The sequence below is a fragment of the Pinus tabuliformis genome, chromosome 7, assembly GCF_031772625.1.
Source record: "Pinus tabuliformis cultivar Carrire ecotype Pingquan chromosome 7, CPIR1, whole genome shotgun sequence".
Lineage (NCBI taxonomy): Eukaryota > Viridiplantae > Streptophyta > Pinopsida > Pinales > Pinaceae > Pinus > Pinus tabuliformis.
Genome location: NC_142293.1, coordinates 1,727,926,209 through 1,727,947,337, shown reverse-complemented (window position 1 = coordinate 1,727,947,337; position 21,129 = coordinate 1,727,926,209). Strand labels below are relative to the sequence as shown.

General features: G+C 37.9%; 1 protein-coding gene across 9 annotated transcripts in view; it reads right to left on the bottom strand.

The window, feature by feature from the left end:
- The window catches only part of FEI1 (Leucine-rich repeat protein kinase family protein), a 211,627-nt gene that overhangs the window by 7,073 nt on the left and 183,425 nt on the right, over positions 1 to 21,129 (bottom strand). For 8 of the 9 annotated variants that reach the window (XM_089460397.1, XM_089460393.1, XM_089460399.1 and 5 more), the window contains exons 13-15: positions 18,004 to 18,252; positions 16,285 to 16,418; positions 909 to 1,491 (exon numbers count right to left, since the gene is read on the bottom strand). In XM_089460397.1, coding sequence (XP_089316523.1) covers positions 1,279 to 1,491; positions 16,285 to 16,418; positions 18,004 to 18,252 — 596 coding nt within the window. In that variant the 3' untranslated portion in view covers positions 909 to 1,278. Of the gene's footprint in view, positions 1 to 908; positions 1,492 to 16,284; positions 16,419 to 18,003; positions 18,253 to 21,129 lie in introns of those variants that run through there. The other variant, XM_089460401.1, reaches the window with a different exon arrangement.

Genomic DNA, 21,129 nt, shown 5'->3' with positions numbered 1-21,129 from the left:
CCTTATCAGATCATGTTCAGTGGGCAGAATAACATGGGCAGAATTATGACTTGACTAGGAGGATGAACCAGGTTTGACCTAGTGTTTGACTTGAATGATCTCTGTTGAAGTAAATAATTTCTCTAAGGAAAAGGTTGCTGGGTTTTTCCCAAATTAAACTCTTGTATTCTTGTGTGGCTGTCTCTTTATGATCCTTCTGGCATATTGTTTTTATTGTTGAAGTTCTCCGTGTAATTGTTTTATGATGGGCAATAAATGTAAGTAAAGTTCAATCTCAGAAAGAATCATAAAAAACAATTATCAGATTAGAGGACTTATCTAGGCCATCATGCATGATCGCTCTTCTCGGGCATAATCTTCTAGTATACTGTTCTTCATCAAACAGTTGGTAAATACAGCTAGATTTCAAAGATTCCTCCCAAATATTGCAAGTATTGCAAACATGATCTAGAGCAAACATTCTTCCATGTGAAATTGCAGATGAAGAAAGGAGCAAACATGTTTTTGTAAATCAATATTACGCACAAACTAATGTTAAGACTATAAGTTGAAAGATAATATTTGGTCACCCAAAAGAACCAAACAGTTTGAGCAACACCATCTTGACAAAGGTAAATGACGTAGACCACTCAAAAGGATACGGATGACGATAATATCAAATCTGGATGGAGGATAATTACCCGTTTGTATAAAGAAATAACATCGTGTTTTTCAACAGAATCACAGTATGTTTCTCTGTTCAATATAATATTCTAAAAGCAAAGTGTAAATATTATTGCCATTTAAGTATGCAGTTCTGATGTTGGTGGAACCTTGATGGACATGCTTAAATATGCATGGTACATATTTAACTGCCCTGCATAAAAAATCTATGCTCTTATTCGACCACCTTAATATCCAGAGAAATACACTGCCTACAAATCAAATTACAGGATCATTTATCTGTAAATAATAATGTCCCAAACAAACTGTTTATGCATGAGTGAAATAGGCATCCAATTTTATGGGGGAGAGGCAATTGCGTTAGACCTTCACAAAGAAATGGTACGTAAATTTCAGAACGATATGAAATTAAACATAAGGCTTGATCTCTTGTTTGGATTATTTATTTGCACGCTGATATTGTCACATTAGAATATACAATCTACAAAGAATTAAAGAATGAAAGAATGCAATTCAAGTGTAATTGCCCCATTGCCTCCTACCATCTTCTTGAATCCCACTATGATATTTTAACACGAGAGAAGTCTAGATTACATTGCCTAGAGTGATGTGCAATCAATCTGAATCATAGAAGTCACTGGGACAAGGAGTCATAATTTCAGATTCAAGAACTTGCACCACCCTGTGCATTGTAGGTCGATGTTCAGGATTTGCAGAAACACACTGAATTGCAACATTAAGTAGTGCCTCAAAGCTCTCCATTTGTACTCCCTCGCATTGGGGATCAATAATATCCCTTGGTCTGTTCTCCTTGACCAATAGGTTTAACTGTTTCACACGCAGTGGTAACAAACAAATATAAATGTGGCAACAAACAAATATAAGCATCTGTGTTTCTATACCGAATGCTTTTAAGTACAACGTAAAATATATTATCAGGCACTAAGTGACAGAGTACTCAGTGAGCAAGGGGCCAACAAACATTTACTGAAGAATCAGCCAGGAAACAAAAATATCTACCTCACTGTGAAATAAACAAGGAAAGAAAATATACTAAAAATAAAAAACAATCAATAGGGCTAGAAGTTATGACGTGCAATATAGCAAAGGGGTGCACACAGAATGTCCAATAACTGAAATCAGGAGGAGGATTAAATAAATGACGCAAATCAAAGTAAATCTAGAATAATGAAAAAGAAATGGACAAATGAGAGACCTGTCCTTTGTCATCAACCACTAGTAATTTCATTAAAAAGATTATGTTGGGTTCCCTTGTGATGTTTCAAGTTACAAGCTTTTCCCAAAAAGAAAATGCATTGAAGGAAGACCACGAACATATAGATTGCTTTAGACCGAGAGTTGGTCAGTAAAGGGCAACAAAATCACCAACAAGTTGCATTATATTGCCGGCAAACTCTCAGATTTGGATGAATACTACATCATCAATATTGATGAACCACGTAGACACAAAGGAGCAAGACTTATCAAAGCCAGTGTTTTAAAAACCGGCCAGGTTGAACTGGTAACTAATCAAACATACTGGTTCACTAGCTCTCTGGGTCAAACCAGCAGAACAGCCCGGTTTGACCCCTCATTTTGCCAAAAAAAGGAAAAATCTAATTTTAACCGGCCGGTTAGCTGCCAAGGCCCCGGAGGACCCACGCAACGTGGTTTTCCAAGGTTGTAGGGTGTTTTGGAGGAAAAATAAGGGTTCTTTCCCTTTCATTTGTATCACACATCTCATTTGGAGTATTTGTGAGTTTGATTGGGATCTTGGAGAGTGTTGAGTTTTTGCTGGAGTACTCATCTTAGAGGCTTGGAGTTGGAGTTGGAGTTGGAGCTATTTTGGAGATAGTTTGGAGCTGTTAGTGGAATTGGCATTTTCAAGAGGAGGCTAAGGAAACTAGTTTGCATTTCCAGGTAAGGTTTTTCACTTGAAAATTCCTCATTTGATTGTTGTCCATGTATTAAATTTTTTTGTGTTCTAAGTTTCTAACTTCTATCATCTATGCTATCAAATCTTTAGTTCTATGCTATCAAATTTTGTAGGCTACACATGCATTTCTTTAAATAGCAGATTTCTTTGCAAATTTTAATTATTTCAAAACAACATGGCTCCAAAAGCCAAGGACAGTGCATGGAATCATTGTGATTTGATTGATGGAAAAATGATATGCAAATTATGCCATAAACCTATTGGAGGTGGGGGTATTCTCAGATTGAAACAACACTTGGCTGGGGTAAGAGGCCAAGTAAAGCCATGTGAAGCACCAAACTGCCTTTCCAAGCTTGAAAAGTTTCATGAGGATAAGGCTAGGGAGAAGGCCATCCAAGATGACATTGCAAGGAAGAGGGAATTATTAGAAGCCATGAAAAAGAGCGGGAATGATGATTATGAGATTCAAGACTCCTCTTCTATCCCTTCCACCAATGACCCCTTTCACTATGTTCATCCTTCTTTTGCCCAAATATCAAAAGGAACAAAGAAAACAAACATCCAGAGTTATTTCTCATCTTCTACCAACATTGTCTCTTCTAATCCCACTTCCTCCCATCCAAGTCGTCAATCCAATTTGGAACAACATTGGAAAAAACAATGCAAAGAAACTTCTTATCAATACATTGCTAGATGGTGGTATGATGCAGATATCCCATTTAATGTTGCTTGCTGCTCACCTTATTACCAAGCCATGTGGGACTCTGTTATAGCTGTAGGAAAGGGCTTCAAAGGGCCCAGTATGCATGACTTAACAGGAGCTCTTTTGCAAAAAGAGATTTCTTTCATCGATGAGTATTTCACTGAGTATAAAGATTCATGGCTCAAAACAGGTTGTTCCATCATGTCAGATGGATGGATTGATGGAAAGAACCACACTATCATTAATTTCCTTATTTCTTGCCCTCAAGGAACCATGTTTTTGAGATCAGTTGATGCATCTGATAAGGTGAAGGATGAAACCCTTCTATTTGAGCTTTTGGATGACATTATTTAGGAAGTAGGGGAGCAGAATGTTGTGCAGGTCATCACCAATAATGCCTCAAACTATGTTCTTGCTGGAAAGATGCTTGAGTCCAAATATAGGACCATATTTTGGACTCCCTGTGCTGCACATTGCATAGACCTCATGCTTGAGGACATAGGCAAAGTGGAGTGGGTAAAAAACATTGTAGAGTATGCCGAGTGCATTACAAAATATATTTATAACCACTCATGGGTATTGAGACTAATGAGGAAAAACTTTGGGGGCAGAGAGCTTGTTAGGCCTGCAATTACAAGATTTGCAACTCACTTCCTCACGTTGCAATGTCTCAATGCTCAACATAAAAACTTGCAGAAAAATGATTTCTTCTAATGATTAGAGTGAATCTCGGTGGGCTTGTAAGTGCATTACAAAATACATTTACAACCACTCATGGGTATTGAGCCTAATGAGGAAAAACAATGGGGGCAGAGAGCTTGTTAGGCCTGCAATTATGAGATTTGCAACTCACTTCCTCACGTTGCAATGTCTCAATGCTCAACATAAAAACCTGCAGAAAATGTTTTCTTTTGATGATTGGACTGAATCTCGTTGGGCTCGTAGACAAGATGACAAAGACACCAAAAAGAAAGTGTTTGACCATTATTTTTGGAAAATGTTTGCAGAGCTTGTAAAAATTACTGAGCCTCTTATTAAGGTGCTAAGGATGGGAAAAATTGGCCATGGGCTACATTTATGAGGCTATGGATCAGGCAAAGGAGCAGATACAAGATAAAGGTTAGCTAAATATGGCCATATATGGGAGATCATTGATAACAAATGGAACAATCAACTCCATCGTCCTATACATGCAGCTTGGTATTTTTGAACCCGAAGTACCATTATAATGCTCGGTTAGGAGATCTGCAGGATGGGGAGGTCAGAGCTAGATTGATTGATTGCATGGGCACATGGTCCCTAACCAAGCAGACCAGTTGGAAATACATATAAAACTTATTATTTTCAGTATGGCAGTTGGTACCTTTGGCAAAAACTTCGCAAAGATGGCAAGGGATGTGGATCAACCAGGTAAGCAATTCCAATTTCCAATTTGTTTTTCTTTTCAAGTTAAATTGTTTACAAATTTAGAATTCAAATTATCTATAAATACTTGTAATTTGTAAATAAGTAATGAAATGCATTGAGTTACTAATTAATGTCTTTTTCTTTGCAACATATTGGTGGGAGTCATTTGGCAGCTAGTGCCCTCAATTGCAAAAGTTTGCAATTAGAGCCCTCAGCTAAACTTGTAGTGCTTCAGGTTGTGAGCGCAATTGGTCTGTTTTTGAGCACATACACACGAAGAAGAGAAACCGTTTGGAACAAAAACGGTTAAATGATCTTATCTTCGTGCAATACAACCTTCGACTATGGCGGAACCAAATGATGAACAATACCCTTGATCTAGATCCTATTGTGTTGGACGATATTGATCCAACATCAGAATGGGTGGAGGAGACTGAAGATACCATGTTTGATGTTGATTTTGATATTGACATGGCATTAGCGAGGGATGAAGCAGATTCAGTGGCGCCATCAGAACCAAGATCAATAGTCGCATCGAGGAAAGGTAAACAACCAATGGATGGCACTAGTCGTGCAACTCGACCAATTCGTGCTTCCATTAGGTCCACTTCTATTATTATTGGTGGCAGTGCTACTGAGGTTGCAGATGAGGCTGAGGCATCCTCAGACTCTGATCCAGATGATGTCTATGTAGCTCTTGCTAATGATGATGATCATGTGTCTAGTAGCGGTGACGAATTTGATGATTGATCATATGTAGACTCTAGAGTCTAGAGTCTAGACTTGTAGTCTTGTAGTAGGCCAATGGCCTCATAGCTTGTATCATTTTCTTTGGAACTTATAGACCATTTAGAGCCTCATTGCTTATGTATTTTGTCGATGATATGTTTGGAACTTGGTGCCATTTTGATATATTCACCTTTACATGGTATATAAATGAGAAAACTTTGCATATTTTGTCTCTATTGAATTGGAATCATGGTTTTAAATCTTAAAAATAGTTTTTTTCATTAAAAACTAATTATTTAATGTAATTTTTTAAAATCGGTTCGTTTAGACCTGACTAGTCCCAGTTCGACTGGTTCTGGTTCGAAACTCAATTCATTAGGTGGACCGATCCAGTCACCAGTTCCGGTTTTTAAAACTATGATCAAGGCCAACAATAGGGTCATCTTCACGTATCTTAGGGCTCAGCGTGGGGCTAATTATCTGACATATGAGTAAACGTAGTTAACTACATGGATTTATTTGACCTTTTCGAGCATTTCTCTTAAAAAATGATCTAGAGAGGTCAGTTAACAAAATTTTACTCTCATTTTCATGTCCATCACATAATCTTTGTAAAGGGAATCAAAGAGGTTATAGACCCAGTTGGGACACTATCTAATAATGTTCTGCAAGTTTGAAGTTTTGTCAACAACTATGCACTTATGGTTTTAAGATGTTACATTCTCAAATGATATGGCACTCAATTATCTCCAGAGAGTGAGTGATCCTCCAACAGAAAAATGGGGTTTCATGTAAGTTTTTTTAGGTTTAGGGTTTTATTTCTTAATATTTCTATTTGTCAAGTAAAGTTGGGCCTTTTTCAGGCCCATGTTTGGTTAATGACTATTCACTGAAATTGACTTTTTTTCAGGCATGTTTTAGCACAGAAGATGGGCCTAAGGTTGTGCAGGAATTTCTGGAAGTCGTTGAGCATCTGGAAGCTTCATGGCACTTTGGTAATGTCTAGGCATCCCATTTTGGAGGGTCCAAATGATCCTCAACATGCTAGAATGTCTAAGGGACATTCCTAAAAAGGGCACAAATATGGACAGGAACAATGGGAATGTTCCTAATATTGTTGATGGCATTCCCACCAAATTTGAAACGTTTTGATCATCCCTGGAACAAGGAAACCCCGGATAGAGGTTCCACAGGGGCCAGGAGTAGTTCCCATGCTATATTGTTTACAACAAAGAAGTTCAAATATTTACAAGAATATGCTTATATGCGTCATCATGCATAACATGTTCAAAATGTTGTTGATGACGAAGATCCCAATATAGGAAAATATTTTGATGATTTTTTTATCCCAATATTGTAGCATGATTTTTTTTTATGCTAGAGGCCATCTAGGGCCTGTCTGTTGATGTATTTTTGTTTCAGAGATGGATTGCACTCGGTGTTATTTTGGTTATGTGCACCATTTCATGCTATATAAATGAGAACTTTTGCTTTTTGGTTTGGAATTTGGATTCATATGGATGCACATGAATATATATGTTTTTCTTTAAAAATTGAATATTTCGTGTTTTTTGTTGACTGGTTTTTTTGTTTGGTTTGTTTACCGATTCCGATCTAGTTCTGCCCAGTTCCTGATCTAGGTTATGGAACTAGCACTTATTTTATGTACCTTGATGTTAGTGGAATTTATTGTTGAATTCCTATATTATGATCCTACTAAAAATGTACCCATGACTCAAAAAAAGGCCTTGAATTCACATTCTAAGCATTTTCTATCTTATTTTAATGCTTAATGGGTGATATTGATGACAAAGATCCAATATAGGCAAAGATTTCGATGATGTGTAGGTATTTGTTATAGCATGATTTGTTTAGAATGCTAGGGGGCATCTAAGGCTTGTTTGTTGATGTATTTTCAATTCAGAGATGGATTGCACTCAATGTTATTTTGGTTATGAACTTTTGCTTTCTAGTTTGGATTCATATGGATGCACATTAATATATATGTTTTTCTTTAAAGGCACATACCCAATCCCGATGCTCATCGAGTATGCCTTTGTAGGACTATTCTTGTTTTGGATTTCCAATCATAAATCCTCAAAGAATAGTGATCCTCTTCGATTACTCTTATCTTGGATGCCCTACCTCGTCCTCAAAAAGTATCGGTCAACAACTTTTTCCTAGATTCTCTAATCCGTAGGTTCCAATCTTTAGATGCTTATCTAATCTAGTGCTTGACCCATAAAGACAAGAACTATTCAAAATCACTCAAGAGATATCCACCAAACCAAGCTTACCTCTCAAGTACTCAAGCTTTTTGTTTGATAATGTTTTAGTCAAAAAATCTGATACCTGTTCATTTGTAGGTAGATAGTGCAGCTCCACGACCCCATCTCATACCAAGGTTCTGCCGTAGTGGTACTGGTTGTTTATATGCTTCATCCTAGCATGGAACACAAAGTCTTCTGTCAATATTATACAACTTTCATAGTCACAGGGTATATGCGTAGGGTTAACTGGTCCTTCAAACAAATCTGATAATAATAAATTCCTGAAAGACTTCACTTACAACAACATACTTTGCTTCAACAATACTCAAAGCAACTATATCCTGCTTTCTGCTCATCCATGAGACCATGGAAGACCCTAGGCTGAAGCATCCATTGCTGTGCTTCTTCCATCTGTATCATTGCCACCCCAATCTAAATATGTATATCCCATGAGTTGGATTTTATTGCCAGTATACTGGAGGCATTGATGTATGGTTCCATGCAAATATCTTAGGATATGCCTGGTTGCAATCCAATGATTAGGTTTTGGCTCCATCTAAAACTGACTAAGGGCATTCACTGCAACACAAATGTTTGGTCTTGTATTTACAAGATACATCAAGGACCCACTCAACTGTTTGTAGCAAGTAGGATCCACAAGACTAGACTTTGAACTCCTCAACTTCTTTAGATTGGTAATCATAGGAGTTATCATAGGCTTGCAATCCATCATGTCAAACTTCAAAAGTATCTCGATCACATATTTTCCTTGACCAAGATACATCTCACTGGGCTTCTGCCATACTTCTAGTCCCAAGTAATAATGCGTAATCCCAAGATCCTTCATATCAAACTCGACTGCTAACTGTTGAAAAATGTATAACTATGCTCGGTCTTCATAAATATGAAATGTACCTTTGATTCTTGTATTTTGTAAAATGAAAGAAAAAGTATTATTGTTATTTTTGGAGCATGGGTTTAATGCTCAAAGTCTTTTATTTTAGAGGTCAAACACCCATTGAGTGCTTCTAGGGTTTATCCTACGTCAAGAAGTCAAAAGAGTCATTGTCATAAGTCGAAGACCCCATCGGGCACATTGTAACTTGTAAAGAAAATTATTTTCGTCTTTAAAAGTGTCAAAATGCCCTTCAAGACCAAGACGGCCTGGAATCTAAGAAGTCAGCCTAATTTGAGGAGACACGTCCACCTTGAGAAGCCTATATAAAGGAGGCAACTCAAACTTCTTTGGATACATTCATTTCTCATCTCATCTAAGCGAAAGAAAAGCACAAGAAGGCTAGCGAAGAAGGAGGACGAAGAAAAGAAGTTTATGGGCTAACTCCCTCTCATACGTGCAAAGAAGGAAAGCTAGGGTTTGATGCTTCAATGTCGAAATTCTCTATCTGCTAGAAGAGGATCAAAATTGTTGGAAGAAGGACCTAAAAGGTCACCTAATAGCCTTGGACAAGGAAGCAAGTCAAGCGAAGTTGTTGGGACTCTTGGGAGGCCTTGGAAGGCTAATTTTGTTCACATGCGTAGGATGCAGTAGCAGTTGCAGGGGGGGCAAAAATTTCAAACATGTAGTAGAGGCCGAAACTCTTAAGCTGGGGGTTGAAGTTGTCAATCATCAAGAATGGAAAGATGCCATGAATGAAGAATATCAATCAATAATGAAGAATGGGGTTTGGGAGATTGTACCTAGGCCTAAGGACAAGTTTGTGGTGACTTCCAAATGGCTTTACAAGATTAAACATGTGGCAAATGGAAGTATTGTAGAGTATAAGGCAAATTTTGTGGCTATGGACTTCTCTCAGCAAGAAGGCATCGATTAGGAAGAGACATTTGGTCCAATATGCTCATTAGTCTTTTTGGCAGCATTGATGGGATGGAATATTCATCAAATGGATGTCAAGACTGCATTCCTGAATGGCACAATCGATGAAGAAATCTATATAGAGAAATCGTTGGGATTTGAAGTCAAAGATAGAGAGGCTTATGTTCGCAGGTTGAAGAAGGCATTATATGGCCTCAAGAAAGCACCAAGGGCATGGTATGCAAGGATGGATGCATACCTACAAAGATTGGGCTTCACTAAGAGTTTTGTTGATTTGAATCTCTATATGAAGGCTAAGGAGTTATGAATCGAGCCCAGTGGATCCGACCAGGTATAAACAATTGATAGTGTACTTGGTGAAGACTCGACCATGTTGAAGAATCTAGGGCAATTAGAGTTAATGAGATTCTTCTAGTCATGATAACTATTTGTGAGATGTTTTTAACTTTTCTTCTTATTCCAATCTTCACTTGTTATTATTAGAGTGTATCTTCTTTTAGTTCATCAAATAGCTACCAAAACAAAGGGACAAGAACACAAGATGTTGGCTTTCTGCCAGGGCCAAGACCTCTCACTCCTTGAGAGGAAAGCCCACACAAAATTCTTCTTATAGACATTCCAATTGATGAATACCAAGACCATGACCCTTGACCTATTAGGCCACTCCAAGATCAAGACACCAATCCTCTTATTTGCCACTGTTGAGGTTATCTTCATCATTGTTGCTTCACCGTGGTGATCATTGTTGTATTACAGTTGTACCATTGCTGCACCTTCACCTAGATGATTGTTGCACTCTTCCTGAGATCATCACTCTATCAATGGGGTCTCTATATGTATGAGAGTTGCATCAAGAACTACCTTGTCACTATGTCCTCATCATGATTATCATTATGACGAGATCATGAGAGCGTTGAGAATGGATGCCTAGACAGAGCGTGTTACTATTGGATCATCACAACTATGTCAAGACTGTGTTTTTCTTCCTGCACTGAGGTCTACTTCATCATAGGTATGCCAAGACTATTATTGTATTTTCTCCATCATTGATTATGTCGAGAGTGTACTACTTGAGAGAGTTGTACATATGCCAAGACTAGGACTACTTTATTAAGACTGTGAGACATCACCGAAAACATAGAGATCCTTCTTCCTTCGTAACACTTAACTATTGCACTCATTCGATATTTCTGAGCCACTGTACTTCCTGTAACTCATCCGAAATTTCAAAGACACTGTACTACCTGTAACTCATCCGAAATTTTTGCACCCTGTGACAGACCTCCGAAAATCTCAGACAAATCTGAGTTTTGCACTTTTGTTTTACGGATACCCTAGCTGGGTATTTACAATAGTTAGTCTCCCATATTTAGCCGACGTGTCGTTGTGAATTGTTGTCTATTTCTTTGAGCCTACATGACTGTTCTTAATTCATTTTTGTTGGCCAACATAAGATGAGGATTCCATCAGAGAACCTTGAGGATCTTGCATATCCCCATCTCGCAAATGTTTCCTTCCTGATGTATGATGAGCCTTGTCTTGGATGACTTCTTCCTCTCCTATAATGTCCAATGAGGTTCCCAAGAGCTATATCCTTCAAGTTTGATTGCAATGGATTTTGCCCTTCATGATTCCCATGGTGATGTCACAAGCTCTTGTTCCTAATGCTTCCATGATGCGGCGATGCATCTTATTATCAAGGTCATATCTATAACACAAGATTTAGGAGCTTAAGATAGGACCCTTTTTTGAGGGATACTATCTCAAGCATTGTACTCACTCTTTCCTTGGCCCTTTTTTTCAGCTTCCTCCATATTTCTGGTGATATGAGTTTCTTTTCATCATCTTTCCGTAGCATTGAATCTTAGCTATTCAATATTGTCTTGTTTAAGGACCAACATTCCCTTCAATGCTTTTGCCATCAACTTATCTTTCTCTATCTAGCATAAAGACCACAAATTGTCGAATGAGGTAACCTTCCTTGTCTATGGGCATTTGTTACCTCGCTTATGATGATCATCTTCTTATCATCTCTCCCAGGTCTCCCAATTGAGATCTTATGAAAATATTCCTACATCGTTTGATACCTTCAATCAGGTCTAAGTGATATGATCTTCTTAACTTCATTTCAGAGAGTATGTCTTCTAGCATTTCATATATCTCTTTTATGTCTCCTTTCTTGCTACATAGGGATGACAGGTCTTTAATAGTTCCCTCCCAAGAATTCAAAGGAGACTTGTTCACTGATTTCTCTCATCTATAAGGATTGTGACATCCTCCTTATTCCATGCAAGGACCTTTGATGATCCATTCAACCCATAGATCTCCTTGCAGCCATGAAGTCATTTAACCAAACTTGATTATAAAAATGAAATATACTTATTTGACAAGTGAAGATGAACTCTTCTACTTGATCACTTTGATGTTGGTTGGAGAAGATGTATTGGAGTTTCCTCATGGATGATCTTCTCTTCGATGGAAAGCATTTCTTCAAGGGAAAAGGTTGCTCCCGTTTTATGAGGATGATCTGTTGCTTCCTTTGGATGATCTTCTTCTAGGGCCAGGAGATGATCCTTTGAAGATGTCCATGCCTTATTGCCTTCAATTGTAGTTTAGATCAAGACTGCTTCTAGGACTTCGAGATGATGTAGTCTTCGATTTTGAGGTCCTTTGAGCTTTTGTAGACATCTTGATGCGAGTCTTGGTGGCCTTTTGATGATGACTGTGGAGACAAAAGATCTTGTTGTTGTAGATTGTCTCCTTGATTGCATAGACAAAAACCCTTGTTATTGTATACTGTTGTTGTAGACTGATCTTTCAATTCCTTCAACTAACTTTGATGTCCTTTTTGAAGCTTGATCATTGAATGTCTCTTTGTTGCCCTTCCTTTGACTTCAACACCTATGCTCTGATTTTATGTTGAAGAATCTAGGGCAATTAGAGTTAATGAGATTCTTCTAGTCATGATAACTATTTGTGAGGTGTTTTCAACTTTTCTTCTTATTCCAATCTTCACTTGTTATTATTAGAGCGTGTCTTCTTTTAGTTCATCAAATAGCTACCAAAACAAAGAGACAAGAACACAAGATGTTGGCTTTCTACCAGGGCCAAAACCTCTAACTCCTTGAGAGGAAACCCACACAAAATTCTTCTTATAGAGGTTCTAATTGGCGAATACCAAGACCATGACCCTTAACCTATTAGGCCACTCCAAGACCAAGAAACCAATCCTCTTCTCTATCACTGTTGAGATTATCATCATCACTGTTGCTTCACCGTGGTCATCATTATTGTATTACAATCGTACCATTGTTGCACCTTCACCTAGATGATTGTTGCACTCTTCCTGAGATCATCACTCTATCAACGAGGTCTCTATATGTATGAGAGTTGCACTGAGAACTACCCTGTCACTATGTCCTCATCATGATTATCATTGTGCAAGACCATGAGAGTGTTTAGAATGGATGCCTAGACAGAGCGTGTTACTATGGGATCATCACAACTATGTCAAGACTATGTTTTTCTTCCTGCACCGAGGTCTTCTTCATCATAGGTATGTTGAGACTGTTATTGTATTTTCTCCATCATTGATTATGCCGAGAGTGTACTACTTGAGAGAGTTGTACATATGCCGAGACTGGGATTGCTTTATTAAGACTTTGAGACATCACCGAAAACACAGAGATCCTTCTTCCTTCGTAACACTTAACTACTACACTCATCTGATATTTCTGAGCCACTGTACTTCCTGTAACTCATCCAAAATTTTAGAGACACTGTACTTCCTGTAACTCATCCAAAATTTTTGCACCCTATGACAGACCTCCGAAAATCTCAGACAAATCTGAGTTCTGCACTTCTGTTTTGCAGATACCCTAGCTGGGTATTTATAGTAGTTAGTCTCCCATATTTAGCCGACATGTCATTGTGAACTATTGTGTCTATTTCTTTGAGCCAACATGACTGTTCTTAATTCATTTTTGTTGGTTGAAATAAGAAGAGGATTGTGCTTGTCATTTGGAGAGCTACTTGACATTATTTATGACACAAGTATATTTTTTTCGTGCTCAAGAAGAGTTGCTTCATACATGACTTGACTCTTTGACATTATGACAAATCCTAAAGGCACTTCTTACTCATGAAACCCAGGCAACAAGGCATACAAAAAAAATAATTTTATTCTCTTTTATTACATCATTTACATTAGTCATAATTACATGTCATTATGAAGACCGAACCTAGTTACATTTTCTTCAATAGACTAGACATATGTTTGAAAGTGAATGTTCTCAGTCAGTTCCAAGTTGAGCTGAAGCATGATCATTGGATAGTAGCCAAGCACATTCTGAGATATCTGCAAGGAACAATCCACTAATGCCTGAAATATGATAGGAGGAATGATGTCCACTTGATTGGATATACAAATTTTGACTGGGGAGGCAGTAAGCAGGATGGAAGGAGCACTACAAGAGGATGTTTTAGTTTGGGATCCTCCATGGTCTCATGGATGAGCAGAAAGCAAGAATCGGTTGCTTTGAGTAGTGTTGAGGTTGAATATATTGCAATCTGTGAAGTAAGAAAAGAAGTTGTCTGGTTGAGGAAGTTGTTGTCTAACTTGTTTGAAGGACCAATGGACCCTATAGTGATACATTGTGATAACACCAATTCTATAAGATTGTACGAAGACCCAGTGTTTCATGGAAAGCCAAAGCATATAAACAACAAGTATCACTACATTTACAAGCTAGTACAGGATAGTGTGTTGCAGCTATGGTTTATCTCCACCGATGAGTAGGTAGCTGAAATATTGACAAAATCTCTTATTAATAAGAGGCTTGTGTATTTGAGAGACAGCTTGGTCTGGTTGATATATCCTCCCTAGTTGAGAGGGAGAGATAGCCACATCATTCTTGTCTTCATTTGGGAAGAAAGAACGGAGGATTGGGTAGACATCTAGCATCCGATACTCTTTGAGGATGAGTTAGGGCGTCCTATATTCTTTGAGCACTAGCTATCCAAGATAGGAATAGTCCAAGAAGGACATACTCGGTGAACACTCGAGTGGGGTATGTACCTTGAGAGACAATGATGATGGTGTCTATAAATCATTAGTCTCGCCAACATTGTGCTCTGATTTTATAGAGAGATAAGAGCTGTTAGTCAAGGCCTTGCTATGTGACAATGTTAGTTGTTATGATGCTAATCAGATGGGCTACCAATCTGACTCTTCTTATGAGATCTCTTCAAATTGCGAATGTCCATGTACCATTTATGAATACCTCCCTAGTTAATAGGCAATGTTGAAAATGTGTAAATAGGATCGGCCTTCATAAATATAAAATGTATCTTTGATTCTTGTATTTTGTAAAATGAAGGAAAAAGTATTATTGTTATTTTTGGAGCATGGTTTTCATGCTAAAAGTCTTTTATTTTAGAGGTCAAGCACCCATTGAGTGCTTCTAGGGTTTGTCCTCGGTCAAGAAGTCAAAAGAGTCATTGTCATAAGTTCAAGACCCCATCAGTCACATTGTAACTTGTAAAGAAAAATATTTTTGTATTTAAAAGTGTCAAAATCCCCTTCAAGACCAAGTCGACCTGGCAGCTAAAAAGTCGACCTATTTTGAGGAGCCACATCCACGTTGAGAAGCCTATATAAAGGAGGGAACTTGACCTCCTTTGGATACATTCAATCCTCATCTCATCTACAAGAAAGAGAAGCGCAAGAAGGCCAACAAAGAAGGAGGACGAAGAAAATAAGCTTTTGGGCTAACTCCCTCTCACAAGTGCGAAGAAGGAAAGCTATGGTCTGTTGCTTCAAGGTAGAACTTCTCTATCTGCTAGAAGAGGATCAAAATTGTTGGAATGATGGCGTAATAGGTCACCTAATAGCCCTAGACAAGGAAGCAGGTCAAGCGAAGTTGTTGGGAGCATAGTTTTCAAAACCGGCCCTGCTAACCGGTTAGCAAGCCCACCGGTCGAAACCGGCCAAAAAGCCCGGTCAGAGGGGTCACTTTGCCTTTTTTTTGCAACTAACCGGTCCTAACCGGCCGGTTTCATCCTAAACCAGTCGGTTAGGAGGCATGCCCACCGTGAGCTCAAAAAGCAACTTTCTGACTGTGTTTTAGGGGGTTTGGGGGGAAACTAAGGGTGCTTTCCCTCAAAAAATACCCTCTCCAAGCCTTTAAGAGGCCCCTCTCACTCTAATTTGTCTCACACATCTGATTTGGAGTGTTTGTGAGTTTGTTTGTGAGCTTGGAGAGTGTTGAGTTTTTGCTGAAGTAGTCATCTTGGAGTTGGAGTTGGAGTTATTTTGGAGATAGTGTGTAACTGTCAGTGGAGTTGCCATCTTCAAGAGGAGGCTAAGGAAGCTAGTTTGCATTTCCAGGTGTGAGTTGGTTGGAACTTGGCAGTCAATGTCCTCAATTGCAAAAGTTTGCATTTAGAGTTCATTGAATCCAGTTTGATCTGGTTCTGGTTTGATCAATGGTCGGTTCAAAGCCCGGTTCCAATTTTTAAAAGTATGGTACAGAATAATATGCCAGTATTGACAAACAGAAATGAAACTAGATATATTACATGTTTTGAAATAATGTTAAGAACTTAAGATATATGTCAATCAGATTCCACTAGCATTTCAAACAAAATGAATCTCTTTGAAATCATGCACCACTAGCCAAACAGCATAGTGACAAAAAACTTGCAGTGGAAAGTCAACAAAGAGAGAGAAAGGGATATTTACCCATCCAACAACATTCAGTCCTTTCTCGATGAATGCTGAATCAGTTGGCCGCTTTCCACTCAAAAGTTCAAGCAGAAGAACTCCAAAACTATATACATCAGCCTTTTCTGTTGCTCTGCCACTGTGCATGTATTCTGTCACAAAGGCCATACAGTCAAGCATAAGGAGGATCAGGATTTGACCACTTCCATTAAATTTTTGTGAATGCAGAAAATGTCCAGGACTATGCCTGAAAAGTGACATGAATCAGTATACGAACAAAATTGTTACAGCTATCCATTTTGTTCCACTTCTTAAACAATATGAGGCACGATTTTACTGTAGATTCTCTGCAACCTTTAAGAGATTTTTGCAGAGTATGTCCTATGTATAGCAAGGACAATCAGAGAGGATAGAAACTTTGAATGGTAAGTTGTGCTTAGGAAGCCCATGAGCCCATAAGAAGTTCCCCCCAGGGCACCTTGTGTCCATAGAAAGTTTCTTAAGAACACATTCAGTTTTAACGGTAAGTGCATAAAGGATTTTACAATCATTAAGGATTTGGTGATATTATGATAGATATTACAAGGCAGAAAAGTTTATCTAGGTTTAACAGGCCAAGAAAATTTTGATTACACTGCTACTTAGTCAAGCCACAGTAATGTGAAATCTTTCCATACTACTTCAATGAAATACAGAAATAAATAAATAAGATTTTCTTGTGCAACTGCACACATATTCCTCACTAAAAATGATAAATCTAATTAAAAAATTCAAATTGTTTATGCCACAAATTAATTAAAAGAGAAGTAATTGTCAACTCCACCTAGGAGTATTCCAAGCAAATGCCTGCCATGATTTAGGTACAAACAAAATTAGCCGATGTTCACAGGGTGCATGTGTGAGTCACCTTAAAATGGTTGAGCTAGAATAACGTTAGAGCATGAGTGACTTCGTAGACAATATAAGCACAAAAGTAGTTATACTCTACAAATTTTAAAACACTTCACTAGCTCGAACTGACACATCACATACTCTATCAAGTAGCAACAAAGAGAAATCTCAAAAAAATAGGGGTATGGAAAAAAAAAGTTGCCACAAAAGAAACATGCAATTTATCAACCCTCAACAATCAGATGAAAATTCCAATGAAGAACCAAAAATCCAAGAACTGTCATGTGGTGTAAATCTCAGTCAAGCATCAGACAGATCAAACAAGTACCTAATTGAGGAAGAAAATAAAAAATTAGCAGTAAAATGCCACAAGGTGTAACTTCTAGGGACCACTTAAAGTAACAGCTTCAATTCCCAATCTTAATTAGAACACAAACTAGAAACCAAGTTTTAGTACAGGAAAGCTGCAATACTTAATTGGAGGCAGCTTGGAAGCAAGCTATCATTACTCAATGTTTTTACTACAGATGTTTATTCAATAAATCGAGAGATGAACTTTTTCCTAAGTTGAGAGACCTATGGAAGATCCATAACAAATCTGCAAGAATGTCCTGGGCTTATGAGTATAATGAAAGACCAAACTGCAGTCAGCATAGAAAGAACATATTCAATTGCACTCAAATAAGTGCACACCCTCCATAAACCAGCATGTTTTTTTATATGATATTATTCTGTTCCATTTGAAATGTCATGCACTGAGTTTTTAGAGTAACAAGCTAATTTCCAAAATAGGCTTGGCCAATCAATCCAACTCAACCTCAGCAAATGAGAACACATAGAACATACCTGGAGCCAGATAGCCAAATGTTCCAGCAACAATGGTTGTGATGTGTGACTCTTGGTCCTCCAACAGCTTGGCAAGCCCAAAATCAGCTACATGGGATTCCAAGTTCCTGTCAAGCAATATGTTGCTGGATTTGATATCACGATGTATGATACGAGGGGAGCAGTCATGGTGCAAGTATGCCAGACCCTTTGCTGCTCCAATGGCAATTTTGACCCGAGCGTCCCAATCAAGAGGTCGATCATGAGTTCCTGTCATATTATCGAAGTAATGACACATTAGCACTAAATAAATAAATACAATGAATGTAATACAGGTGAGAATGTATGTGAACCTAACCAGAACACATGCATGTTGCCTGCATGTGTATGCTTGCAACCCTTATGTGCCGGTGCATGTTTTGTGGGGAGAAAAAATTAAGTGGTAGGTGCACAAGCAATTTCATGTATGCCATCACACAATTGCACTGGTAGGATAGGATGAGCTATAGTTTATAGTTGTAAGCAATGTTGTAAGACTCAGTCTCTGCAAAGATTCAGCCAGCTTGGAGCTCGGCAAAACATCTATCCGGTAAAACTCAACTACTCGGTGGCCTAAGTCACCTGACACGGGGATTCAGGACACGTAGGATTCGAGATTCATGGTGTCGGATTCGGACACGCTGACCCCTGGAACAGGACACGTTAGGACACGTTATATATTATTTTATTAAATATATATATATATATATATATAAAATACACATATATACTAAAAATTAGATATTATCATATTTGTTACACAAATTTTAATTAATGATACAAATTTATTGATTTCAAACATAGATCTTCATCTATAGCTATTAGCATGCATAGTACATACAAAATTCAAATAAATGTCAGTGGTACTGGTCACATAAATGATAAATCTATTAAAAATTTAAATCATGATTCATAATTCATAACTGAAAGACAACTTACAACTACAAGATAGTAAGATAAACACACTGACAACTGTAGTTTTCTCATTAAGTCATCAAATCAAAATGTGTTACATACGTAGTGTTGGTGCAATGCCAATGGCAAATAGAAATAGAAAATATAAAACAACTACAGGTATACAAGCCTCAAGGCATCAATCAGCATCAGAATCAACATCATTGTCCCCATCATCATGGTCCCCACTGCTCTCCTAGGCATCAATTTCATGTATGCCATCACACAATTGCACTGGTAGGATAGGATGAGCTATAGCTTATAGTTGTAAGCAATGTTGTAAGACTCAGTCTCTGCAAAGATTCAGCCAGCTTGGAGCTCGGCAAAACATCTATCCGGTAAAACTCAACTACTCGGTGGCCTAAGTCACCTGACACGGGGATTCAGGACACGTAGGATTCGAGATTCATTGTGTCGGATTCCGACACGCTGACCCCTGGAACAGGACACGTTAGGACACGTTATATATTATTTTATTAAAATATATATATATATATATATATACATATATAAAATATACATATATACTAAAAATTAGATATTATCATATTTGTTACACAAATTTTAATTAATGATACAAATTTATTGATTTCAAACATAGATCTTCATCTATAGCTATTAGCATGCATAGTACATACAAAATTCAAATAAATGTCAGTGGTACTGGTCACATAAATGATAAATCTATTAAAAATTTAAATCATGATTCATAATTCATAACTGAAAGACAACTTACAACTACAAGATAGTAAGATAAACACACTGACAACTGTAGTTTTCTCATTAAGTCATCAAATCAAAATGTGTTACATACGTAGTGTTGGTGCAATGCCAATGGCAAATAGAAATAGAAAATATAAAACAACTACAGATATACAAGCCTCAAGGCATCAATCAGCATCAGAATCAACATCATTGTCCCCATCATCATGGTCCCCACTGCTCTCCTCTACATCCTCCTACTCCGCTGTATCCATAGTCGCCTCTGCATCTGCTGGTATGGAGGTTGACCCCTCTAAGTCATCAAATCTAACAGGCTCTAGCACTGGATCATTGAGATCCATGTTGGCCAATGCCAACTCAACAGTGGTGTCCAGACCCATATCATCAGGAACAGTGTTACTTGGGAGCGGGAGCGACATATTCAGAAGCTCTTGGTTTGGTGCTCTTGATTAAATACGAGTTCCATACCCTAATACATGACAAAATTCAATGGAAACATTGCAATCCCCCAATCCTAAAATCCTGAAAAACTGATAAGTCTGCTGGATTTTGAATGAAATCTAAAATTCTACTTTCTCCATATGAAATCCAATGAGGCCGGAACCACTCTCAAACATCCCGAGTCATTTCATGGTAATGTTAAAAATTTAAGTAAAAGGATGAAAATGAAGATTAAGGAGAATGTCACTTTTACTTTAAGAATTTAACATTACCATGAATAGCATATCAATACTAGGGCCTAGACTTGATCATGAAGCTGCCAAAATGCTTTACTCCTTGCTCCAATTGCACAAATCACTTGCCAACATCACAAATCACTTGCCAAATGACAATTTTAATGAGCAAACACGCCCTTTTCATTCCCGCGCTGAGCTTAGCGAGTCCTGGAAACCGGACACATGTCTTAAAATCGCGACACGCCCTCGGACACAACGTGTCCTATGATTTGGACACGAATCCGAACCGAATCATGTCGGATTCGCCGGATTCGGGATTCGCAGGGGGTTTAGGACGAATCCGGTGACTTAGTCGGTGGCAAATAGTAAATAGAAGAAAAAAGTAAACTCAAGATAAAGGATATTTTCTCCAGAAAAAATAATGAAGGTTCCGATCCATAAAATCAATAAAACAACAATTTATACACCAATCCATCTCACTGAATGTGACAATATACAATTTGACTTAATATTTTTATCAAAAACAAAAGCACAAGTTAAATAGATTGCAGTCCATCAAATAGCAACAGGGTCGATGTTGCAACTACACAAATCATGACTTGAACATAAGTTCAAAAATAATGAATGTCTCCAATCTTGACTCTCAAGTCTCACCTACCAAGACACCTTGTATATGCCCTCAAAGAGCTAGGCACTATAGAACCATTCATTCCTAGTCCTACTATTTCATGCCGACATTGTGATGTTGGTGTGT